At 43.7% G+C, this 27,665-nt stretch overlaps 1 protein-coding gene across 1 annotated transcript; it reads right to left on the bottom strand.

The window, feature by feature from the left end:
- Positions 1 to 379: 379 nt before the first annotated feature.
- On the bottom strand, positions 380 to 27,665 carry LOC118514555 (abhydrolase domain-containing protein 2). The gene is made up of 6 exons (XM_036061545.1): positions 26,924 to 27,665; positions 4,233 to 4,405; positions 3,922 to 4,089; positions 3,665 to 3,845; positions 3,230 to 3,579; positions 380 to 3,135 (listed from the first exon to the last, which is right to left on the bottom strand). Exons 1-6 carry the CDS (start codon positions 27,076 to 27,078, stop codon positions 2,948 to 2,950), a joined length of 1,215 nt encoding a protein of 404 aa, XP_035917438.1. The 5' UTR covers positions 27,079 to 27,665; the 3' UTR covers positions 380 to 2,947.

Below are 27,665 nucleotides of genomic sequence, written 5' to 3' on the forward strand. Positions count from 1 at the left end.
AAAACAAAACCTACCCTCCGATCAGCTTTCATTCCAATTAGGATCTCCAAAGAGGGATAATCCGCCGTTGCAGTCCAGTTTGTCGTCGTCGTCTCATAGGTAACTCTGTAGCTCCAGTTCCACAATTCTTATGTTTCTCTCTCTCTTCTTGGCCTCACAATTATTATGTTTATTTTGTGAAGGTTTATTCCTTTCGTGAGGCAGTCCGGTGGCCGAGGCGTTAGCGCGCGCCGGTCTTCACACGTTCGAATCCCGTCCGGACCGACTGACTATCTAGCGACGGGTAAAATCAAATCACAGAATGCCAGACATGGCTGGCAGGCCGAGATCCCTCGAGAGTATTTCTTTCACTTCGAACCGATTTGCACACCTACACAACTTACACAATCATTAGTTTTATTCAGTAAGAGCAGTTCCATCGTTTGTTTGCTTTCATTTCTCAATTTCGCTCACACAGAATCGCGGAACCTAACCTGGGGCTATCTTTCTAAATTTCCAACAGCGCACGTTAGCCACGAGATAATAAAGCTGCTCTGTTTCACAGTTTCGTCCTGTATTCGCAAACATTTGCTGCGTCAAGTAATAAACAGTTTAACGTGTTTTTACTTCCCCTTACAAACAAAAACTAAGCTACAATTTCCACTTCTTCAATGCTGATTTGAGTCGTGCTTAGGACTTTCGTACGGTTGTAAGGTAAGGAATAGCTTCGAAAAACTCACCCTCACATGAGCGAATACACTGCGTTAAACGGGATCTTCAAAGGGTGCATTTCACGAGACGAAATACGGGAGGGGGGCACAAGTGGGATAAGTCCTGTGTGTAAAATTCTAGTCCTCGAGCGGTGAATAGGGCGGGATGATGCGTGTTGAACAGTTGGTGGAATGTTTGTAAATTCGGTCGAAACAGATGCAATTTTGATAACCGCTTATAACGAAATTAACTAATAATTTACCGACAATTTCGTTCCATCGAATATTTGAGCAGAGGGTACGGTGCGCACTAGAATCTCCTAGTCCTAGTCTAGAGAGGAAATCCTTGTACTCGAAGTACAGGATACAGGCTTTTTGCAGAGGTTTTAAGTATTCAGTCACTTGTTACAAGCTCCGTCGACTTTTACATGAATCATCATCATCATCACGGTGCGGTACACTCGGATCAACAACATGGAAACCTCTCGCACGCTGTGTAATTCTAATAACGCGCGCGATGATGAAACCATCTTTACCGACTCCTAACGCTCATCTTCTACTGCCGCTACGATTTACTACGCCACTAACCGCACACACACACACACATGAAAGTCGGGCTGTGGTGGAATCACGCGTGACGATAAAAAAGCGTATCCTACGGGCAACAAACTGCCGGCGCAAACAAACAGTAGCTTTCGCGCTCAACATTACGACCCACGTGGTCGCACATAATACAAAAGTTAACCTGTTTTGCTTCCTTTACCGAATGTTGATATAATCGTCCGCTCGCTCCCCCTTTCGGGACGTTTAAGTTCCCACACACACAATGTGTCGTAATATCTTGCAACAGCAAATTTTCAATAACATTTATCACAATATACAATATTTTACGAGCTATCCTCCTAGATAAAAATGGCGCAACCATTCTCGCTCTCTCTCTTTCTCTCCCCGTGCGAAACACACACACGAAAACACACGTAAGTTCGGTATTCCGAATAGTTTTGTCCAAACTCGTTAAACCTTTTTTTTGATGATTTTCATCACACCATTATGCGTCTCTTCTAGCACATTCATAAAATACAATATCCTCCTACGTTTTTTTTAAGGGAGGAAGAATTACGAGTACACAGTACATCAATTATATACGAATACGACACACTCACACACATCGTGCAAACGCGCAGTGGCTTCCTTCGCTCGGTATGTCCAGCCGTCAATAAAATGGTTATGATGTTACTCGCTAATATTGATACCGTTTGGATGCATGATCCAGACTAGCTATGTAGCGGTTGATTTGCGTGCCGCTTACTTCGACCACGGACCGCGTCGTCCTACTAGCACACTAGGGGCGGCAGGCAAATGGAGTCAGAGAAACGAAAGCGCAAGGGCGGCGGCAACGAAATTAGCGTGATTTAGCAAAAAAGGATGCGCCAGACGACGCCATGTGTAGCTACAAGATGAGGAAGCTGTTGACTTATTTTACTGATTATTCCTAGCGTAATTAAAGGAAATATGGGTCTGTGTGTATAGTGTATATATTCGAAAACGGGACTGCATCGTATGCATGCCTTGCTTCGCCACGGTCCTCCTGTGTTCAGTGTACGGAGCAAGCTTTGCTTGCCTCTTCTTAACGCTCCACATCGCTTAAATAGTAACGTTCACCTGATGCTTCGTCCTGCACGCAGAGTGTGAACCGTCCACTCCTCTACACACTGCGCACGCGTATTTTTTGTTTCTTTTCCTGCCAGCTGGCTGGTATATGATGGTGGTGGGGTGTATAGTATAATTTGTGCTCCTTCCCGTATTTTAGAAGCGAATACATTACCGTCGCCGTACATCATTCATACCGTCCGTGGTTCTCACCAGTACGACCACAATCCCTTCGAATAGTGTGCATCTCTGCATGGTGCACGTGCTGCTGTTTCTATACCCATACTCTAGAAGCGCTTCTCAGACGTCGTCTTTTTTACCATCGATTGATAATAAGCGGCGAGCTGCCGGCCCTGTTAATGATTCGGGTTCAAATCATTTAACCCGGGCTGGTCGGTTGGTGTTTCGGTTGGAAATACAACCTTTGGCTTCGAGTAGAATAGCGACAGGAACAGCTTCAGCACGGCCATCGCTACTCCGCGCACCGAGGGCGTCGAGGGAAGGGCGGCAAATAGCAGGCCCCATCGCGCTCGGCCATAGCTCAGCAGCTGGCTCAGCTCGGACGCGGGCAGCGGTGCACCGATCGAAGAGTGTGGTGGCAGTGAATCTTAAATGACCACCGATCCGGTCCGCTTTGCCACCAGCAAATCGTTGTGCGACATCACGATGCCACCGATCAGCGACACTAGCGCTCGGTCGAGCCAGGTGACGGGGTTCGGATACACGAGACCACCCTCGTAGAACCCGAGATGGCCACCGTTTGCAAGCTCGATATAAAGCGATTGGTTGTGGGTTGCTGTCGTGGAAGAGAAGCATTGTTTTTTAGGTTTCAAAATTAAACCACCAGTTGCCTTTTTTTGGCCGCATCTACCAGACGGGCGTGTACTTACAGGCAAATTGTTTCACCGGTTCGAGTAAATTGTCTGGCACCAGCGGGTCATCCCGTGCGTTAACAAACACCATCGGCCGTTTGATGTTGGCAAGATAGTTGAGCGACGAGCTCCAGCTGTACATGTCCTTTACCGTTGGGAACTGGTGCACCCGGCGCGTGTACGCTTCGTCCAGCTCGGGCAGCGTGGCGGCAGCGGCAATGTCGCGCTCGTTCAGCTGATACCGCTGCTTGATATCGTCCGACAGCAGAACGTGCCGATGCTTCATGATGATGCTCTTCACGTTCTCGGTCAGCACGTACAGGTAGAAGCGGTGGAAGTTTTGCCACTTCAGCAACCACTGGGTGGCCCTGCAAAGCCGGAAATCGAGGACAAGTGTTAGGAGAAACCATGCAAAAACCGCCGCTGGAAAGCTGCTGTGTGAGATGCACTTACACCACCGCATTATAGCCCTGGCAGATCGAAACGCCACCGATGATGTTGGCCGGTCGCTTCGCTTCGCCGAGATACTTGGAGATGAGGTTACCGCCGAGCGAAAATCCAACCGACACGATGTTCGTCGTAGGGTACTTCTTCAGCAGGCTATTTATCATTGCGGAGTAGTCGTCTGTGTGACCTGCGCGGGGGGGAAACGTATTTTATGAGCGCGTGAACAGAGAAGCGACAGACGACGTGAAGTGCTGCTCTCTTACCGTACGTGAAGATTCGGCTCGATGTCACCTGCACGCTGTCGAGGACACCGATATGATTCAGCACCGCACACCGGTACCCGTGGCACTGGGCGTAGTGCACAAACGTGCGGATGTACACCGATTCGGACGAGTTACCAATTCCTGGACAGATGGCGACGGTAATATCGTCTGTCGGAAAATAAGGGCGAAAAGAGAAAAAAAAAAACAGCGACACATCGCCATCAATACGCGTCAGCGCGGAGACAGGGACGGAGGTGCATGTGCACTGTGACGCTTGATCTTTGCACCGCCGTTCACCCTAACCAACCTACCTTCGACGGTCGTAATTAGCGGCTGGTACAGATCGTACGTCAGCGTGGAACCGTCCGTCAGCGCAAGGTAGACCCGTTCGCCCAGAGGCCACGGACATTTGACGCGCCCCACGATACTGTGAATTATTGTCTGGATGTGTCCGCTAAAGCCCCACAGCCGGGTCGGAATGTACCTGTTTTGGCGAGAGAGAGAGAGAGGGAGAGAGGTAGGTGTAACATTAGTATCCTTCCAACATAAAATTCACGTTTGTCCCGAACACGAACGTGCTCTGTGCCGGGGGTTTTGTGGGTTATGCGATCGGAATGAATCGATAAGGACGGTCACGCCAAGAGCACGGGTGGTAGGAGTTTCCACATTTTCCCAGGCAACAGAAAAAAAGCGATCGCAATCAAACGGAGGTTAAAGGGTGCACAGTAGGTTAGCGGGTTCCGAACCGCGATAAGAAACTTCATCTTTTGCCTGCTCTTGTTTGCGAAGAAGGTCAAAGGTTACGTCCGCACCCAAGGATTCCCCAGGCTTGGAGTTCGTGCAATGGAAAATGTTTCAAGCTTCCTGTTTTGCGAAATTGATGTATGGGAATTGCTACATGGCGGCGCAAGCAACCCACAAAGCTGTATCCTTTCCATCGCTATCGCCCTCAAATCTGTGCACGAGACGTTCCAATCGCTTGTTTCGGGTCGTGTGTTGTTCGATAAATCAGTGACAACGCGTTCCACGAGCCTCTCCCAGCCGGCCAGACTAATGGGGTTCGGGTAGGGTGTTTCTTGGAAAACGCGTGAAAAGGAATCAGAGAGATGCGTGTGTTCCGTTGGCTGCACGCAATTTGTTACCGATACCGAAGGATTAGATTAACCAACGCAAAACGGGCTCTGGCTGGCTGACTTGTTGGCTGGCTGACTTGTGTGTACCTGACACGTGCACACGTGTCAGTGGCGTTGGTGTAAATTGTGTTCCAAGGTGAACATCGTTTCCCATTGCAGGATTGGTGTACCGGATGTGGCTATCCGGTCCTATCCAGCTGCATGCACCTCTTCCAAGAAGTGACGCGTTGCAATCATCTCGGTGTTTGTAGTCGGCCCGGCAAACGTGCTCAATTAGCATGGACACAAAGGAGGGTATTACGAGTTGTTTGATCGTGCAATCGTGCAATATGTTGTCCACAGATCAAAAGGATATTCGATTAAAATGAAAAGTATTGACCAGAGCTCAGCTAAGACTTTCTATAGTAAAAGATCCCGAAAGCAAGTTAGTTGTGAGCCAATTCACATTCAAATCACTCGTTAAGTGGAGCAACCTTCCACAAATCGAATTCAATCTTCTGGGGCCCTGTTTTGGGCTAGTTTTTCCCCCAAACGAGTAAATATCCCATTCCGTTACACGTATTTCCGATGATGTCCATTTTCCTGGAAACTTTTACCGAACAATAAAAAAAGACCTCCGCCGCCCACAGGTCCGACTACCGATCTTGAAACCGTTTTCGTTGGAAAAATGTCGATACGAACAACAAAACCCGTCCCGGGATGAAGCGTCCGTCGTTTCAGCCGGGCGGTAACGACAACACCCAAAGGAGATCTAAAGTTTTCTTTCCCCCACTGTTGCTGCTGCTTCCACAATCGATTCCACACTGGCAGGTTATAATTTTCCCTCAGGTTAGCAATTTGCTACCCCGGTGCTATCGAGTCGCAGGCACGGAGCGTGATTGTGTTTCGTATTTCACAGGCGGTGGAACAGTTTGTTTGGCGCCGTAAGGTTTCGAATGGCGCGTGGAAAGGGATGAAAATTGAGGACTGAGTGTGTAGGCTCTCTGCCCGGTGTTACTGGTGGCGTATTATCACAGAAGGACACTAATTGAAGGGTTGACATTGTCTCGAAACGGCGCACTTAGATGAATATTTAAGTTAAATCGTGAGCTGTTGCTTAAAGGCTACCGCACAATATGGCTCTCAACAATTTGTACTTACAACAAAACAGACAATATTATATGCAGCACACACAAACACTTTTCCTTCCCTTTAGGGAAATGTAGGTCAAGGATGTTTGCGGAACAATTTATTGCGACGTGATTTTTCACAGATGCTCCGTTTGACACTGCGTCGTCTGCGTTCTCCAAGGATAATCTCATATGTAATTTATTACGAGCTGCAGCAAATGGCCGACGCAGAGATTGCACATCCCGTAAAGAAGGAGTGTGTGTGTATTATCCTCATGAGTCCCCTCCTGCAGTGCGGTAGTATTAAACATGTACACCGTACTTTTTATCGAATTTGAACTTTTAACACTTTCGTTTATAATTCTAAAATTGAAAGTATCGGATGACACATTTTAATGTTTTCTATTATTCAGCAGCATTCAATTTACACCTTCGATTGTGTTACACCGTGGCAGTAAAAATCTCCATACCCCGTCTTCCAACAGCAACAAATTGACGCGTGGCGTGAGCTTTTCTGGATGGGGCTGCAAGATTGAGAGCATGCATTATGAAGCACCGAAAAGCGTTTGCTACCCCGTCGTCGTCGTCGTTGTCATCGTCGTCTAACTTTTTTTTACACCGAAACATACATAATAAATTGAACGGAATTTGTTGCCGGTTCTACTGACAGGCGAGAATAAATTACGAACGCACGTGTGGAGAGCGAGGAAATGATTTATCTTACTCTACCCTTCTATCGATCCTCAGACAAAAAGCATGGATCATCGGCTCCGGCAGACGACGTACGTTCCGATTCGAAAATCAATCGCGAATGACATTCTGTTGATGGGTGTGAAGTCGCACGTTCAAACGAAAAGGGTGGATGGATGGATGATAAACGATTCGTGTTCCATTAACACGTTCCGCACACGACCGTAGTAGTACGCCGGGCACACATTATGGAAAGTGATTTTATAAATGTAGAATGACATCCATTTCATTACATGTGTGACATTTTTTCTCTCTCTCTCTCTCTGGTAACATCACAGGTTCTGATAACCAATCGGACTATCTCCACGTTATTTGCATGACACTGTAGGTACACGTGTAGAAAATTGCTTGGTTTGTAATCTAAAACTCATCAGCTTCAAGTTTCCAATAGCTAGTTGAATCAGATTAATAACTAATTTGTTTTACAAAAGGAACCGATGTGTTCATGTTTAACGCACAATGCAGAAAAAAGTGTGCTCAGAGAAGGCAGCCAGCGATGACACTAGACCATAAAATTTAATAGAGCCCCAGATCATGTTGCGCGTTTGCACGAGACCATAGCATGGGCAAAGTTAAGAAAGTTCCAACGACACGGACATTCGGTAGCATTACATGCATCTGCCCAGACGAAACATCAGACGACTTTCGGGGCGAGCTGTGTCACCAAATCAGGAACACAAGCGTAGCACATCATTATTCAGTGTCCTACGGCGAAGAAGTCCATTTCTTTCTTGCTTCAAACCCCGTACCGGCTCAACTTCGGCGAAGGTACCGTAACGATGATATAAAGGGATTTTTCAGAGATGACCTTTAGAAAAAGGGATCTCTCCCCCATTTAGCTTTATCCACTTTTTCAAATCATCGAACAAATCCGTACTAAATCCAAGGATTCCGGACGGGTGGAGGGTGGGTTAGCCTTTCACCTAACGATCCCGGAGATTCATTCATTTTTATTTCCATCTCTCGTCCAAGAGTCATGTCGTGTCTGCTCTGATAGAATTCTCCACCGAGGAGCAAATGATTTTGAACACCATCTGTTCTTGGGGATTTTCTGGATCAGGATGCTTGCTTTAGTGAATTCTTTTATAGCGCTTACGGTAGTGTCTTATGGATGCGAGCCATGCTAATACCACCGAAACGCGTCACCAAATTGTACATTTTCTGATAAGCAAATGAAGCGAAACAAAAGGTTCTCTCATTCTTCCAACCAGATTCCAGGCGGGTCTACAATAAGTTGCGGATGCCTGAAAGTAATGGACAATGAATTTGGTTCAGTCGCTAATTGAGTAACGTTGATCTAATCAGATCAGTTGTTTGTTCAATGCTGCCGGTGCAAATAAGCGTTGGGCACAGACTGACAAAAAGTGTGGAGAACCTTTGGCCGGCATTTAATTAATTAGATATGCTTTTATTTGCCTCATTATTATGAGTGGTGACAAGCGTTACGGGGTGAAGTCATTACTATGCTAAACAAGCAGCATCCCTTGTGGCACATTGGGCATAGTGAAAGTAGAGGTAGCAAAAAGTGTGTTCTAATGGATCTAATGCGTTTCCACGAAATTTATCGGGTGAGTGAAATGGAGATAATAAAACGGACTATTATAATCAATTATCAACACAAATAAATAGTGACGTTCAAAATAATGATAAAATGTTATCATGTTATCAACATAATAGAATGATAATATATGAATCAAAGAGTTCTTAGTAGAATTTCTAGTATGTTTATCTTTATGGAATAAACGTATTAAAATATAATAATTACTCCTTACTGCTTCTTCTCCTTCTCCTATGGCATAACGACCTATTCTCTTAGGTCATATCTGCCATTTCTGGCTTACTAGACTTAATGATAACCACGTAGTTGGGCAATCAGTCCTTATTACGGGGGAGAAGTCCGGATGGGATTTGAACCGTTGTCGCCTCTACCCGGCTTACTCTTTACTGCTAGGAACATAAATCTATGTGATGTAGCGAGACCTAAGTTCAATAGACTATAACTGCTTGAGATTAACACTCATTTTACTATGTCCATCCATCATTGATGATTACAAGATTCCCGTGAAATCTTCACCTAAAACTTCATTACCATCATGATCGACGGCGGTTGACAACATTTCGGAAGAAGAAAAACTCATTGGATTCAGTGGAACAATTGCTGCCGTAACCGGGTCGCTCAATCATTGCGCGAAAGGAAAGGAGAAAATTCGTTTATCACACACAACCATTACCAACTACCAACCATCCTATCCTGAACCTGTCTCGTTCTGCGAGGAAAGAAATAACGCCTCTGGAGAATGTTATTTCGACGAAACGCCGGTTCAATTTACTACCAATCCACCTGTCCACATTCCTCGACTTGGCTCGCAATTCCTGCGGGATAGAACGATCCTGTGGTGGGTAGGAGCCGTTTAAGAAGGACTCAATTTACCTTCGTGATGTACCGTTGTTAAAACAAAATGCAACCACAACAAACATTACATACACACGTAATTGAACGCTAGCATACATGGCGGGATATTGACACGCAATGATTTATCCTAAACAGGAGATGAGGGAATCAAGTCTATGTTAACCAAAGTTTCCAATGTACACGTAACATGCGACACGTTACACGGGACTATATCCTCAAAGCCTCGTGACGGATGGGTGTTAGACGCTTCATAACCCTGTGGCCAAAAAGTGATTGTTGTGGTATTAGCCGGCTGGGTAGCCCATCACCAAACTTTAATTTCCGTTTGCTGACCACCACCAATCGGAAGGTGATTTTGGCGAGCCCATTTCCACGCGGCCAGCGGTCGCTTTTTGTGTGTGATAAATCGGACGGATTTACTTGTTGAACGCTTAATATCACGGTACCGGTGTTGCGATGCGTAGCGAAATAAAATGCATGATTTATGCTACCTTTTCCACAGTTCGCACAGTTCGTGTGGCGAGACCTATAAATTTATGGTATGCTTAGTGTCACCAGCCTACCGAAGCCATTTGGCTGAAGCCAAGAATGACAACGACAATAGGATCGTTTCTATAGTGGCCAGATAGAATGCATGGCTTCTAGATTGTGGGCTATTCAATGGAGGAGACCCGTTTCGTGTATAGTTTACGGTGTCGGTTCGTCCGCAAGCATCCGGCACTGGATTATGTACACGTACCCTTAAGAAAAGGTCCACGCCGGTTCATTAAATACCAACCGGCAAGGATTAGGTTGGGGCTAGCACTTCGAACGTATGGAACGCTGTGGAAGTCCTTCCAGCAACCACCATCATGGATGCCAACGCTCACGATTGGTTCTGTGATGCAGACCCTCTCGACGGCGGATGAAGATGTCTTACCTTGCCACAGGGATTGATTAAAGGAATTTAGTTCGTGAAGGAAGTTTGTGACCAAACCGGGTAAAGTAAGTGAGTGACGTTTAATTAAATACACATTCAAGTTGCGGTGCAATGCAAAGGGGAGAAGGGTATTTCGACATTTCAAATGAGTTTTTCACTCACTTCCTTCATTATATAAGGACGAAATAAAATTATTTTCTTGCCGCAAAAGGATGCTTACATGTCATCTCCAAAGCATATCAACGAATCAAACCACAGTCGACGGCTGTTAGCTTAAAAATTCAAACAGTTTCTTTCTACAAAAAATGCGGATTAACTAACATAATCGGTTGAATGACCGACTCCGTATCAAAACTACCTCAAAGTAAGAAAAAAACACCCCCTGCCATGTGCTTTTTTCGCCCATTACACAATACTCGATCGCCATCGTACGTACGCGAAGAAAGCTGGATAGAGGAAGTAAGGCATAAAACATTCCGCTACCCAACGGGACAACGGCGTAAAACAGAAAAAAGCCACACCAAAGCTTAAATGAAAACGAGAGAAAACGGCACATGAGCTAAACGAAAAGAAAGATTGCTCCACCAGCAACAAAGCGAAGGAAATGAAAAAACGGAATGAAATTTCGCGATGCTAAAACACAAATGCCGCGGGACGAAAAGCTTGCAGAGCACGTAAGAAACACAGGCGGGAACAATGGTTTTCCCTGGGCCAAGACCAAAAGCACCGTCGTGCGTTGCTGTGTGCAAGTGTAATCCCTTCGGTAATGCATGATGCACAGGTGCATCAACGTAATGCAGGTGGTGATGTGCACAGATGACTTGCAAGTGAACAACAAATGGGCCTGAAACATGACCGTTCACTTGCATCGGGCGCGAAGAAAGACACTGACAAAAGCGTACGGTAGGCACTAGTGCAAATGATACTCCGCGAATGAATGCAGAAGGAAATGGCCGATTTTTTATTGTTGATGCCTAACTTACATCATTTGGGGGGGAAAAACACTTTACGTAACACATAAGAAAGGTTGAATAGTATATAAAACTAAACAAAGTTATATAACTTTATCTTATTTGTACATTCGAATTAAAATATAACTAAAATGAATGTAGAACTCCTTTCACGAATAAAAGTCGAATGAAAGTGAATGAAAGCACTCTGATGAATGAAAGAAGGTACAATGTGAGCAAGGAGATAGCATCATGCTTCCGGGGAATTGATTCGTTATTGTTCCTTATCAAGATGAGTGTCAATTCATCGGAGTATGATGATGATGGCAATGTAATCCAAGCTGATTGCAAAATAGTTTACTAAGCCATAGGTTGACTGTTAAGAATCAAGTGAAAAGAAGGCCATATATATTGGCACAACCTCGAAAGGTCTGGCTTTCTGTGACCTGATTATACACGCAGCTGAATAGTTCGTTAAGCGTACGGTATGAGATTTGATAAGCGGCTGCCGTGTGGCGGTCGGCCACCAGACGGCTCCAAATTATTCAAACTAAATTAAAAATTATTTTAACCAGGAAGCCGAAAATAAAGATTTAACATTTAACATTAAGAATTTAAAATTTCCAACACAAACCGCCATTCATTACCGAAATGGCTCACAGCCAGACAGCATGATAAGACGCGTAGTAGCTTGATTTAGCGCCCATATTTTATCACCCTCAAGACGTAGAACGATTATCAGCAATCGGACGACGTACGGCGCAGACCCAGAACATTGTGGACCATTGAATAAACTGCACGGAAAATCCGGTTATTTCGAAAAAAATTTTTTTTTGGCAGACGTGCAGACGTGTTTCGCTTATCGCACACAACCACCACAAATAACGCCACGCCGGGGAACCACCAAGAGCGAAAGCACGAAACAAGTACGAAATCACGCGCCTCTGATAACATGATCGCTTCTTAACCGGATTTAGAAGTTTCTCCACCTCCAGCTTTAATCACAATACGACGCTAGGAACCGCATCGTCACTTTCGCTGAAAAAGACACATTATCCACACTGAAGACACACGGACATTAAGTCACTTCGGAGCCGATTAGGATGGTTAATGATGATGATGAGGTTGCTGACGATAAGCAAACGGAAGCCCTTCCGAGCTAATGACCAATAGCATTAAAACGAACGACTTGCTTCGTAATCGATTTGCGCTCAATGAAGTGCGCGGGTAAAGTTTGCTCCAGGGAAAATTCTTGATCGCTTTATTGCTCCTTCTGGGTGTTTACTGTTATAACGTTTTGTTTGAACGGATGCCAATTTAGCCAAGGACGATTGTTTGCGTTTGGTTTGCTTTTATTTGGTGGTGTGTGGGACGACGTCGAGGGCAAGCCGTGAGTACAGAGGCAATCTCTACGAATTTTATTTAACTTTCCAGGGACGGCCAAATTGCTAATTTTCAATTAAGTCAACCGGGCGCAATTGAAGTTTAAATAAGGACAGAAAATCCCCTGACAAAAGATGTTCACATTTTGGAAGCAATAATCAAATATCTGCTACTACTAAGCTACAAACTTACTTTCTATCATTATTTTTGGCAACAATTTGTTTAGAATTTATTAATATGAGTAATGTAGATATAAATATAAGAACGACCGTTTTGATGTGTTTTTTCTAGAAAATTGCCGACTTTGACACGAATGCAGCGTTAGTGAACAAATGTTTTTTCATTGAATTATGAATTGGAACAGTTTTCTCTCACCAAAGCAATGTAGGTCACATAGTTGAACCAAAAAAAAAACCATACGTATAATTTTATTTTCCCTTCCACAATCGCTTATGGTGTGTCTTCCGCAAAACCAAAGCGACAGCCACGGCATCACAATATGTAGCTCATCATGCAAACATTTATCATGAGAGAATTCCACGTGTTTACGATTGTTCCTTCCAAACTATGCTTTGGGCTGGTGTATGCTCTCACAAACACCGACTACAAAAAGATGAAAGACACAGATAGTTTAAACTGTGTTTGGACAAAGCCCAAAAAGGTTCAGCATTTGTCGTCGTGCACATCATGGACGATCTCTTGCTTTCTTTCCACTGCGCGCCATGTGTTACCATCAACGATGCACTTCGAAGCATTTATGTCGCGAGATGCGCGTCCACCACTACGTTCCCATAACTTCGGGCACGACCCAAATTTGAGTGTTGGATTTTGTGGAGCACTACACACTGGGGTTTCCGAGGATCAGGAGCAGTTTCGCGAAAAACTGTTCCAATTAAGCTAATAAAGCAAATTGATGTTTTGGGAGTGGTGTTATGGAAAAAAGGCAGAGTGAATTACAGTATTATCAAACTGATTCACTCTAAATGGTCACCATCGCCATCGATCATAGCTTCAATTCCGTTTGGAAACCTCGAAACAAGCTGATGCTACAGTCTCCCTGATAAGAGCCTTACAAACTGTTTTAATTTTAACAGAGATTGGTGTCTTGTCGAACTGCTCCCTATACAAAATAATCTATCCCCATCCCCATAAGATCTATAGGGTTAAGAGGTTGGAGGTCATACATTTATTCCGAAGTTGCCTGAATCGGACAACCAATTTTGGAATTTCGCAGAGGTGTGACTAGGGGCCGAATGTTCTAACCATGTGTAAGGTCTATCATTGTCTTCCTTTGTTAGCCAAGAATTTGACTACAGGGTTCAGTAACCATCTGAAGTCAACCAGACTACCAGGTACTCTATGAAAAATGCGGAGTCATCACATCGCCTTCAAAGGAAACATATCCGAAAATCATCATTATTTGGCGAAATTTGGTCTGAATTACACGAGGAATGTACTACCAAGTTTCTTATTCATGCATGATTGATTTTAATTTATTTAAGAAGCATTGGGAAAAAAAATGGCCGGCACGTATATCATGATGCAAGTTATTCTCTTCCTTAACTCGGCTCGATCTCTGTACTCCGTCCTTTCTGATGTATGCAACATAAATAAGGAAGGGTCCAATTTTTATAAATTACCAGTAATGTATGCTAATATCGCTAATCCAAGGAAATATAAAAACCATAACAAATATATCAAATTTATCCGATACACCCAGCACTTCCGTCGCTGGAGTTGAAGCTCACATGAAAAGCGCATAGAAACAATATGGCACGTCATACCATGCAAGTTATTCAACACAGTTGCAGTTGTAATTTAATTACTTCCAACACTCACACCGACATCCTTTAAAAATGATATTCTTTTCTAAGTTTCTCTAAGTTCTGTAACGGATACGTGTCTCCCTTTCCTCTACCAACTCTACTTTAGAGGCCAAGTGTCCAAGTTGAAATCTTTTCAAAATATAATAAAGCGAACTTTTCCATAAGAACACACATCCTGGTAGAGCAGCATTAGTGGCACGGACAATCGGTCGCTCGTGAGCAAAAACCATCCAGTACTTCTACCCACTCCCAACTTCCGGTGCCATCGAGACATCTGACTCTACTATCCTTAACCATGAGGACGCTGATTTCTTTTGCACCAATGCACCTCACGCCCTCACACGCCAATGCAGGTGGAAATGTGCAGCTAACAACACATTTGCCGGTTTCAGATGAAATGATACATTTCTCAGCCCACCGGACGTGGAAAACTTGTCCGTCGTCTCGGTCTCGAGAGCTCTTAGCTCCCCGGAGGGAAACATCCTGGAGGGCGATCCGTCCTTGTCCTTGTCCAGGGACTCAATTCCACTGCTCGTTTAGATGAGCGGAAAGGAAACAGGAAATGAGTAACAAGTGCGGAACATATTCCGCTCCAGATTTTCACCATTTCCCCCAGTCTTTTTCACTCAAACGATTATGGTGCAAGAGATTCTCAAGGTTCTCGCTTTTCCGGGCGAGACCAAACACACGCTTTGTTTGTGCAATTCAAAGGTTAACGCGTGCTTCTCGCAGTACGCCAGCAAAGTACAACTTATTTCTGACCTTTTTGCTGTTCCCTGTTGAAGTAGCTTTGGCAGGGATTCTTTCACTGGAATCATTCTGTTGTTGGCGTTTTGTTATGGAAGCCGCGCCATCAGAAAAATATGGCACTCTCGGAAAACGAATAAATACTTAATATTTTGCGGAACATCTAGCAGCAACAATTATGATTAAAGAAGCTACCAAGAAGCTAATGGGGTGGAGGGGAAAAGGCACGGACTACAATAAAATATGTACCACCTTTATCAAAACCACAGCAATGTGGAGGACCGCATGCGGAAACGGTTGGTTCCTCGTGTGACGTTGCTATTCATGCACTCGACTCAATTAGGGCAAATTGAAGCTGATTCAGCGATCCCGAGGCTTTTCACGTGTTGCTCTAATCGAATCGGTTCCATCCTTTGTCAGGAAAAGGAAGTAATACAACAACAAATTGTTTAGCAGACAAAATAACTCAATGAAGCATATTTGAAGTAGGGTTCTATTCAAAATGTGACGAAGTTTGAAATACTTTTGCACTACTTTGTTTCCTTTCCTTGGCTCTAGTGCACTCAGATAATTTGATGTAAAAGCAAGCTTTATCTCAATCCAAAAAAAAAATGAGCAAAATCAATGACACGCGATGAGTGAAGTAATTGAAAGGTCAATTAAATTTTCCCTCCGACCAGATTTACATCCTACCTGACAAGCGTAAAAGAAAGTTGTAATTTTCCTACCCATCTGCAGCCACCAGGGCTGAAGCACTGGGCCACTTTTTCCTCTTCAACAATCCTAGATGATGGAAAGTGGGCTTTTTCAACGCGATCCCAACGCAGGCGGACGGAATGGAAAGCAATAACGATGACCTTACCAGACTTAGCTTACGAGAATGGAGCAACTTGCGCAATAAAACCGCGTAACTTTTAGCTCCGGCTTGTCGATTCATTCGCGATGACCCTAACTGCAGTCCAAGCCGGAGTACTGTATTATCGAAGTAATTAAGCACTTAGCGGAAGGGACCGGAAGATAAAGTTCGTCCTCGTTAAGCACCACCGAGCAGAGAGAGAGAGAGAGGGAGGACGATAACGATTTAAGAAAATTATCTTCATATTTCCCTTCTTCGGAGAGCCTCTGTACGTCTGAAGCATTCAAGCAACGTGTGGGCGTGTTGGGTAGATTAAAAGACAAATTATGAACCCGGAATAAAAAAAATCAATAACTCCGATAACAGAACGAACCATCGGTTGATGACATCGGTCATTTGCAGCCAATCAACCGAATCTCGTTAGATGCTGCCGCTTCTTGGAAGGACGATCGTTGAAGGGTGTAAAATAAGATAAAAAAGGACCCGTGTTTGCACCAAAAAAATAGTTCTTTCAATAAACGAAATTACGAATCAAAAGTGTTCATCGAAAATCGACGACCTTCAGCAATTTGAAGAGAACAAAATATGGAGAGTCAATGTTGCACAAACTCTTTCCACATGTTTCGAGACACAACTTTTTCCACGAAGGTTCCGACAATTTCTCCAACATTCTGTACACATTGTCCCACAATGATTAATTCATTCATTTTGCCATTTCGCTGGCTACAAAAAGAAAAGTAACAGTTGTCGCATCCAATACATCATCGGTTCATCGGCTCGAAACTGTCGCCCATAATGCCACGCTTGAATGAGAAGATGTTTCACCGTTTTTCTTTTTTTTTTGTCTCAGCTTTCATTCATCCGATGGAAAGTGAAAGAATTTCCATTTCGCTTGGCTATGCAAAACCTTGAAAAAAAAACCCCAGCGTCAAACCATTCCGCCACGCTGTGCAACACTATAAATTGGTCATTTGTTCAAGCAATCAGTTGCTTGTTTTATTTTTCTTCACTTCACAACGACTAGAAGAGACCGCGACCCTGAGATCCCGGCCTTTTCCCTCGCAGCAGCAGCAGCTTATGCATCTCAATTTATTGAACACTAGAGCGTCTCGTTTTCGCCGGGCACATTTATTGCTGCATCAGCGCGATCCGTTTCGCTTTCTACCCACTCGGGCGTGACGTCGAGATGCCGACCGGGGACCCACGGCAACGACGACGACATCGTGCAACCGGAACCAAACCACGCGACCGGCTGGTAGCGCTAAAGTAGCCGAACCATCATTATTATTGTCCGGTCCCAGCATTTCAGCACTTTACAATAGAGTCAAAAGAGTGTTTTTTTTTCAAAAAATTAATCACCGTGGGGAACCGTTGATCCTGCTGCCTCGTGTCACTCGTGAACTCTTTGTCCTCGAATCAGTCCACTTGAAAATCTTATTTCACCCACCGACAACGGGCAAGCGCGAACAATCATCAATGGCAGATGAAAGGACATCCATAAAACCCATTGTACGAAAGCTTCACCGATGCGGGTGGTGGCGTTAAATGAGCTGTAAAATATTAAATTTTCATTGAACCAGAGGCTATCATATCTCTTTTGGTTGGGTTTCTTTTGGGAAATTGATGAGGTAGGAGAAAAAAGCGGGAATCGTTTTCCCTTTAAACTCGTAAGTGTTAATAAATATACATCAACCCGTTAGGAGAGCGCGCTGGATGCAATTAAATGGATGATGGAAAAATATATTTTCTTACTTTTAAGATTGATTTAATTAACTTGTGCTATCAGCTTTTTTTTAGTGTAATTAATGCTATAAATTTTGGTGGCTAAGGAAATTATGTTTGGGCGATAGTACGTTTCAGATATCAGCAATTTTAGTTCCAGCACGCGATATTAGTCGGGTGGTAGGGTTAGCATCGGACCACAGGCATAAACACATTCGCAGTGGGAAAAACTCGTAAAAGCTTATCGGACACGCTCCAGCATTAAAATGGCTGGTAATGGGAAGTATATTAAAAAAAAAAGGTATCTGAAGAACATTGCATGGCTTCCAGACGTTATAATTTGTGACTCGAATGCCATCCTGCATAAAATAACTAACAACTTTTAGGGTTTTCCAAACATATTATAGAATAGTTCAATAACTTAGGGTATGTTTCAAATCGATAGTGGAACATTACAATACCATCCGACATACAGTTAGGAAAAATTTACATTGTGTTCGTGGAATTTTTCAACAAGCTGTTTTTAAGAAGATCCATCAAGGTAGAAGGATATAGGAAGTAGAGTTGCTCAGAACAAATCAGCATTTCTCAACTTCCGGAGGTTGAAGAGAGTGGTGGAAGAGTCGAAGGAGGTACTGGTGGCGGTATCACTTGCAGTTTTTGTAGTGGATAGTCCGGTCTTCGCACAGCAGCACCAAGGATCAAATCCTATCTAGACCACCTCCCCGTACGCAGGACTATTGACTATTGAGCTACGGGTAAAAGCCAGCATCAGAGATTGATAGCAGGCCAAGACCTCTCGAGGTTGTTGAACCATATAAGAGAAAGTTAAAATCTTAAATTTTCTGTCCATAAACGTGTGTTTTAAGAAGATGAACCATCATCTAGTACAACTGTTTAATTAACTAAGATTTGAGAAAATTTGTGCATGTTGGTAGCCCCAAACGATTATACAAATTAAACAAATGCTGACAAATGTCGACCAAAATGGTGCTCGGTTAAATCGATTTAAAACCAACTTCCAACTATGTACCACCATGCATTTGAACCGTCCTAATTTGAATAATAGGGCGAAATGATCTCTACCAACAATTCGATGAAATTATGCTATTTGATAATTTAAAGAACATTCGACATAAAATCTAAAGTTGATTGCAAAGTTCCATTGTCACGTTGCAAAACCCTCTTAACTGTATGCACGATTCCATTTTATGATTGTAAAGCTCCATTTCCGTTGGAAATGTAATTATACGCAGCAGTCTTAGCATGAGTATCACATATAATGCATGTCCTGAGAGATGCAATTTTCAACAGAGAGAAATCCAAAAAAAACCTTAATCTTGAGCTCGTTAGGAAAACACACAAAAAAGTAAGATACAAGAACATTGCTCCAATAATACAAAGAGTTTTCTTCTTCTTCGGTTGCACTACACACTCGAAAGGTCTCAAAAGTCTACCATTTCTGGCTTACTGTGACTTCATTTTACCCGCAGCAAGGTAGTCAGCCTTGCGTACGGAAAGGCGATCCCCAGATGGGATTTGAACCCCGGTCGTCGCTGTCGCATCGGCCACCGGACCGCCCGACGAAGAGTAGAGAGTTTTAAAACCTATATGAGCGTGAACGATACATTAAGTATGAACTAAACAAGTTTATTATGTGACGTGAGATAGCTCTGCCAAAATATAAAAAGCAATCATCCAGTCCTGCTAACAAATTTCTTACTTAAAAATTACTCTAAATCTTTGCAATTGTTATCTAGAGCTATAGCGATAATGTAACAAATTAAAATCCATTTAAGTATGTGTAAATTGCCTTCAATTCCACAAAAAAGTATACCAAGTACATTGAGTTGGAAACCCAATTTAAGCTATCAGAAAGAAGCAATGACATCTTCCACAAACCCGTCTCCAACATCACCACCTTCACAATCATCGCACCTTAGCTAAAATCTCACCTCGCGCAAACATACCCATACCCGTAGAACCCATGGCTTCATTCATTACTTAATTGAAATACAAAACCTTTCAGCCGCAGCTTTGTGCCAGCCGCTGAACATGTGAGAAGCAGTCGTTTAATGTCGTTTAACAGGCCGGCTGGCTACTGCATTTTGCCTGCACAGCCTAAACGAACGCCTGTCTTTAAACGCTACTGCTGTTCCATCAATTTTCAACCCGCGTGGCGTCACCAACGCCAAGGACGGTGTGTTTGTGTGCGAAAGGGAAGCGAAAAGATGAGTGACGTAGGTGTTTGCATGCTAAACTAGGCGGCGAAAGAACACTCCCGAAAGCCCGATGCCACAGTTGCCTTCCCGAACTGACTGACTGACGCTTCTTGCCAGGGGACCTGTGGATGTGTGTTTAAAAAGGGGGGAAATATTTAAAATTACCCTGCTGTGACAAGCTACGCTTAATTAGATTGCTATAAGCTTTGAGAAACCTAATAGTCTTTGTCGTGAGTTTACCCGCCGCCTAGACAGCGTGTCAGACGAACGGGAGAAGGTGTAGATTTTAATGAGCGCTTCCCTTATCAATGCCACCGTTGGTAAATGAAGGTTTCTTTAAGGTAATGAATGGGAGGTAAGATGTGTTCCAATTTAAGATTAAACATCGAGTAGAATAAAAATAAATAAATATTTCTCTGAAGTAGCCAGCTAACACTATAATGTCAGGCTCCTCGCAAAACCCTCTCACAGCTTCCTCGCTTAGACCATAAACTCATAAACCCACTAATAGCCGGTGCAAATGAAATACGGTAATTATGCAAATTTCGAAACCCCAACAACAGTACGCAAAAAACCGTACATCCTTTATGCAGACCGAAACGCAACAAGTGCCTTTTTGCTGGGTATCATTAAATATGTCACCGGGTGAAAAACTTCATCCCGTTTTGCGGGCAAAAACTTACTTTTGAGCCTCGATTATCCGCCCGTTTACGGTGAAGAAAAGGGCATAAACTAGCAAAAAAAGAGATAATGAAGGGTAAAAGTTTTCATCATAAGCTAAAGGGAGAAAATATCCGCACCTTTGGAGGTGGTGAAAGAAACTACCCCAAACACTATCCATCCGCGCTTCATCGAATTGCGTTGCCGGTGGTTTCGATCGTGTAATAAATTATCCTCGCACAAATTTGTTAGCCGGGTACGGATAAGCGAACGTTAATTATCGTTAGTGTGGGCTGTGTGAGTGATGATTATTATTTTCCGTACAGTGTTATGTTTGTTTTGCTTTTAGCTAACACCGCTTAGACCATTCACTCGCCACACTAATCCTTCTCGAACCGTCTGCTCCACCACTGCTTCCTCACTAAAGTGCTTAGTAGATGTGAGTCTTCTTGCCCTTCGACGCGTTCCTTCGGTACTTCTCAATCGTGTGGTGGATGCCATTGTTGCAGGTGGTTTTTATTTTTGTACACCAACCAACCGTAGAAACGCACATACAGCAGCAGAGAGCATTGATAACGCACACAACAACGAACCGAACGCTGCCGCTAGGACGAGAATGAACCAGAAGCACACCAAAATCATAGAACAACCTGGAATGGCGATGTTCAGATGTTGAGAACTTCACCAAACCGCCAGACACAGCATTGGTGCTGCCCCGGGCGCAAATAGGCTAAAAATACGCCACTTTACGCGAGACACAGAAGGACAGCAAGAACTCCGACACATGATTCCCTTGTGTTCCGTGGAAATGGTTTACCTTTTTTCCGGAAAGGTGCAAAATAAATAGCGCCACACGGGAGTGTATTAACTGATGAGCGTCGGCTACCGGCTACCTTGCATGAATTGCGTATCAGAGGAGGATCTTTTCTCCGTGGCGTATGTGTGCCGGCATCAGTAACCAGTATCTGAGCGAACAATCGCTTTAGTCAGGCGGAATGTGACATAAAGTTCTTATCGGCGCGGTCGCGTCAACCATCGGTGAAGTGGGAATTTGCGTGAGAAATGCATGAATCATACGAAGTCATCATCAAACCGAAGAGGAAATTATACGTTGGAGATTAAACGTCAAAACACTTGAAACGTGTGTTACTTCCACAGCTTGCCATTACATTAATTGTTTTCCTTAGCTTCACTATTAGTGCTGTAGCAGCATATGGCAAAGCAGCCGTGACTGTACAAATACAACACGAAGTGGTGATTGTGATAGTGTCTCACTAGCAGACCTTCACCAGTATCGATCTTATGTCATATCGGAGCGAAGACACGTTACGTTCGGTGCGACAAATAGACGCGAACGATAAACAGCTCATGCATAAAACATGTTTACATGGAATCTTGGGTGGAAAAAAATGGAAATAAATGAAATGGTCTACGGAAACAAACAAAGACGTGGAGCTGGAGCAAAATATAAATATGAACCTCTCGAAGTAAGCAAATTAGTTGTTGTATATCAGATAACAAATTTTAAATAAGAAATTCGGGTTGATCAGGAAAAGAGAAAATCAGGACCAAGTGTGTACCAAGTTAACGTGATACATTGCCAAGGTCCCAGCCAAAGACGTAAAGTCAAAGATAACTTCGCAGTTCGCAGTTATGCTAATGTCCAGGTGTTACCGGCGATTTTACCCAACACGGTCCTCCAATGCAATGTGTTGCCAAAGTTGTTGATCAAAGTTTCACTTTTACCGGGAATCCTTCTTCACCCATGAATCTTTCCCACCCAACACAAGCGAAATGTCTGATCTCGTTCGAGCATTTGATAACGGATTTGCAGATGGCGAATGGGCAAATCGAATAATGCAATCTCTTTTGAAGTTGTGTGTTGCTCAAAAACTATCTCAAACAGTTTTCCAATTTACGCGAAAATCATACCAAAGCTCTTTCTGCCCAGCGCAAAAAAAACGAGACAGCAAAACAATTTAGGAAAGAAAAACTTTTCCTCTTTGCACCCATGTGGTGGACAGCATGGACTCACCAAAGGATAAGCTTGCAGTGCAGCAAATTGCAAGAGCATTTTTCCTCCTCATTCTTGTACACTACGAACCCGATATGACTCGGTTACGTTGATAAAGTTTCGCATCAGTCAAACAACCTTCACATATGCTGCGTCGTTCAGGGGGTAAGCAATCTTAACGAGCACTTTTCTTTTAAGAAATTGTTGTGTGCAAAAGTTTTAAATTGAATCCTGCCAAATTGCTTTCCTAACGCGACCAAACATTTGAAGTAATAATTGTTTTAGTAACAGTCCAGTCCTGTGTATACTGTTGGATGCCCTGAGGATACACTACATCTTCAAATGGTCCTGCCATAGCCCTTCAAATGACCTGCCATAGCCAGAACTGCATGTGAGGATATGGACCGAGTGGGAATCGATATGCATTTTGTGGCGATAAGCACCAACTTTCAGGAGACATTGAAAGTTGATAGCAATTAAGAAGAAATTAAATTACTCCAACACAAATCATAGATACATTCATTAATTCTCCAACAAATCAAATCCAAATCCAAAACATTTCAAACAAGGTTTCATCAAGAGATGTCCAATAATATAATACGTCTAGAGTTTTTGGAACACGTTACGATATTTGTTGATAACGGACAAGTGATTGCTTCCGAATGCAAGCAAAAATGCATTTGTTTATTTTTTAACCACCCATCCCACAGATTTGTATGTCTGGAAGCAATGTCTATACTATAATTCTTGGAGAGTGACTGGAATTATCGGAACAATCCTTTCCTTGCAAGAAACCTTCCAGGAAACCTTGCGATTCGGCTAATAATATTTCCTTATAAACGGTGCAAAAAAAAGCGGATATTTAGCATTTGAACAACGCCACACTGTGTGAAAAACGGGCGTTATCAATTATTATGGGGAATTTTGGAGCATTTAGAAAATAATTATTAACAATCCCTCCTCTTTTAGTGATGTAAGATGATGAAGGACTATTATTAAACTGGACTAACATACCAAAATATAGCGCTCACACACCAGGTGTTAAGAAATTAAAAACAAAACCACCATCATATGTGTTAAGGGCGATCTGGTAGTATTGCCCAAAGCGGTGCTGGTTCAAATCTCATCTGGGCTGTTCCCCCATAGTGAGGACTGACTCTACAATTATATGCGATAACAATAGACACTATAGTGTCTGCCTTTTCAACTAAACTGTGCACTTTGAAAAACGTGATTGAATAATTATTGCATTAAGACAAGAACAAAGCAAAACCTTGATTATAGTAAATTAAAGCACAACAAAAAAGATGTAAAATCTATTGATGTTGAAACCCAAACCCGAAGTTATAGAATCACTTAATGCAATGATTTATTCCACGTTTTGTTAGAAACCCATTGCCATTAAATTATCAATCTTTTTCTGGAATAATTTCAAACCAAATGTTTAACACTCTAGAATAAAAAAAAACACGCAAACACACAGAAACAACGCGAAAACAGACCTTAAAGCAATGTGCTGCACCCGCACGCCGAACCTCACGAACCACATGTAATTAATATTCATCGAAATGGCGAATATTTGATCGTTTGAGGTTTTGTACATTCCAGCAGTTTGCCTGCCAACCGCCCGCCCACCACCCGGGCGCATTTTTGTGAATGAAAAACAAACAAAATGCGAACGTTTAGATGCAGCCCAAACCACCTTCCATATGCTGCACACTAATCCATCCATCCTTCATTGCCACCAACGGCAACAGTTTGAGCACAGTATTGGGCAGCTAGTATATCCGCCGGTGGGATTGAGGTACTAACCGGACCTGTTTTCTTCGGGCGGGATTTGGCGGTTGCTATGTCGGCTGTACTTTGTTCACACCGTTTTCGGTCACAACGCGCCAGACGGAGAACGACGGATGACATCATCACCTGGCTCGGCAAAAATCAAGCATTTTACTGGACGTGAACTTTGGACGAATGGCGTGTATTGGCAAAACGGGGTCTTCATGCGTTGGCCGTTCCTTGAAGTGTGATAACGCTGCCGCGAATTCTAGAACAACTTTGGCCCTTCGTTATCAGTGGTGCGACAAATGTCGTACAGCAGCGGAACGTATGATGATGCAAGGCGTCAATGTGTAATACAATTTTTTAAGCACAACACTACGTGAAACCTTTTTTGCTGGACCAAGCGCATGTTGCATCTGCGATTCGAGTACAGCACCATACGGGTAGCATCATGCGATGTGATAAATTAGTGGAGCTGCTGACGCACTCGTCGCGACGCTGAAACGTAGCTGCTGCTGCTGCTAGGCCATGAATGAAACTGACCTAGAAAGGAAAAATGAGCAAAACGCCGGTAAACGCTGCACCGAACGACCGGTTCTGTTTTCCGTGCTGTCCATGGTAACAACCGCGCATACACAGTCATGGAACAAGGGCGGCCTGACTTGGTACGAGAACGTTCCAAGGGCTGTCTGTCTGTGTTTGGGGTGTCATTTATTATGTGCTGTAAATTTCTGTACTTTTCACTGGTAGTGAGCAAGCAGTGAACGACAAGCGATTTTACAGCCGATACTTGAAGTATGCAGGTGTTATATTGGTGGTGGTGTATTCAACAGACATTGGTTATAAAACTTAAATGTTGAGTCAACCAGTGTCAATCATGAGTAATTTTAGTTAACAGCTGATTATTATTGTTCTCCAGCGTATTATTTCAGACTTCAATTATGTAAAATATGTTAAGTTGTCCAAAGGGTTATGATTGCTTGGTATCTGGTTTGTTTTTTAGGCATCTTTGCAAGGTAGCATACATCCCTCGAAAATTTATGTTGAATATCCTCAAAGAAGGCTTGCACAAACATTCTAAAGCCAGCGTCCTGATAATAGAACATGTCCTTTGTTGAAGAAGATATGATAACCTCCGACAAAAAAGGTGTCCCAATTATAATCATTGGGATCTAGAAGGACCATTTAACTTTGATGAAGATCAAAACGTTTTCCTGTAATATGATCCAGATACATGTCACATGCCAAATCAGACCTTATCCCAACTAGATTTCCCGATGGAAATTTTAATGATCCCCAGTAGTTCAAACAATGTGCCGTTCGATTATTCAATTCGAATTCCTGATTAGGTTCGAAAGATTTGGTTTAAGCTTCAAGTATGGTCTTGATGGCAGTCCAGTGAGTGAGCAATAGCATTATCGGTCTTTCATATGGCAGAACCTGTTATCGAACCCCATTCCGACCGTTTGCTTTGGCTATCCAGTTCAGACTACAATCAATTGCCAAATAGTGTGAGGCACCACTTTTTGAGCTATTTTTAATCAAATCCATCCGGTTTATGTTTCAAAATGTTCCCCAAAACATATTAAGCGTTGCTTTTCTTTATAAGGATCAAATCGCTAGAGCTTGCCAAACGCGCTTCCAGTTCCAATCACTTATTAAGATAATTTACCGCATAATTTACCCCTCTTCCTCTTGCTCCAATCAACCGTCGTGGATAGCATGATAATTTGGTTCACTCCCAAACATGGTCCAATTTCCTGCACCCAGCGAACACCCGTACGGAAAAACATGCCAGCAAGCAATCATGCAACCCGATCGGCCGCCCAACAACGGCAACACGATACGATTGTCTTCGCTCACTCGCCCCACCTTCATCCGTTCTTCGCTATTGCGACGTTTTGGAACTTTCTCCACCACCCAACAGTATGGGAAGAGGCGCACAGAATAGGTGGCCGAGCCAAAACCGATCCCCAAAAAGGCCGTTGCTTTGCTTCATTCGGCAACGCACAAAGCCACTATATCGTAAAGCATCATCCCTTCCCAGTTGCGATTCCGCACGATCGGACTCCGGCTAGTTTGTTGTCGGAAGTCGCTTCCATTGCATGTGTCTCCGGGCGACCTCGCTCCAACGGTTGCTTCGATTTTGAACCGTTGCAGAAGCAACGACTCGCCGGGTTGGAGGGTTACGATGCATGACCGAAGACAAGGGTTCATGCTTTGTTGGTCTTTCCGCCTCTTTCCTCCTAACGGTTCCGTCTGAACGAATTTTTCCATCTAGACGCTTCCATTGATGAGGGAAAGCTTGGCCTCGCGGGGCGAAAATAGGCGACGGCGCAGAGGAGCTGGTGGGAAATGCGAAATCAAAACAAAAAGGCGTGGAATGACACACACACACATGCACGGGTGCGAATTCACTCGCACACATATTCAACCACGTTGCATATGCCAGATACAAGGGAGTTTGCAGATTGATGAATGGGGAGCTGGGAAATGCAAAACGATAAAACAAAACTTACGGTTCCCGTAGCATCGGGGCAATCTTATTGAAGCACTCCATAAACTGGCCATCCTTGCAGACGATGCTGGGGATCTGTGGCGTGCTGCTGACGTTCAGTATCCGGAACAGGATGCAGAGTATGACGGCAATAACCGCCAGGAATGCGGGAGACATGTTGCTGCCGGACGCGTTTTGGCGAGACGATTTTGAATTCACGCAATGATTTACGCTGCGGGTTTTTGGTACACAACACTGTTGCTGTCTCGCACTCTCGCAACGGCGGGGCAAAAAAAAAAACAATTTCAAACAATTTCACTCACTTTTAACATCTAGTTACCCACATCACACAATTCACACTTCGCCTGTTATTACAGATCCGCGCACACTAGATCCGTTTGTGGACCGTAATTTGCTGTTTCGTTCGCACCCGCACCCAGACGCGATTCCTACCAGAAGAGGCTTGGCCTAACCGCGTTTACCGAACCGGGGTATGATTTTCACATTCACTTTACGAAAATAATTAGAAACAAAAATCACCTAAACGCTACTCGCACACATTCCGCAGGGCGTTCTGTCGTTTGACACGCGGAAATGGAAAGCCTGGCAAACAAAGGCTGGCTTTTCCTCAACAAAACGGCGACGTGTGGCTGATTTGCCAGAGTCGCTTCGTGAAAAACCGTCTCGATGCGCGTGCAGGGGAAATTAAACAGTAAACATTTCGCAGCGGAACCTTCTCGGCCAAACTTCCCAACGGAATTCCC

The sequence above is a fragment of the Anopheles stephensi genome, chromosome 3 (genome assembly GCF_013141755.1).
Source record: "Anopheles stephensi strain Indian chromosome 3, UCI_ANSTEP_V1.0, whole genome shotgun sequence".
Taxonomy (NCBI): domain Eukaryota; kingdom Metazoa; phylum Arthropoda; class Insecta; order Diptera; family Culicidae; genus Anopheles; species Anopheles stephensi.

Coding starts and splice junctions, on each gene's coding strand:
- LOC118514555 (XM_036061545.1), bottom strand. CDS start 27,078: ATGTCTCCCGCATTCCTGGCGGTTATTGCCGTCATACTCTGCATCCTG. Junction 4,406..26,923: donor GCCCCGATGCTACGGGAACC/GTAAGTTTTGTT, acceptor TCGCCAAAACAG/GTACATTCCGACCCGGCTGT. Junction 4,090..4,232: donor GCTAATTACGACCGTCGAAG/GTAGGTTGGTTA, acceptor ATTTTCCGACAG/ACGATATTACCGTCGCCATC.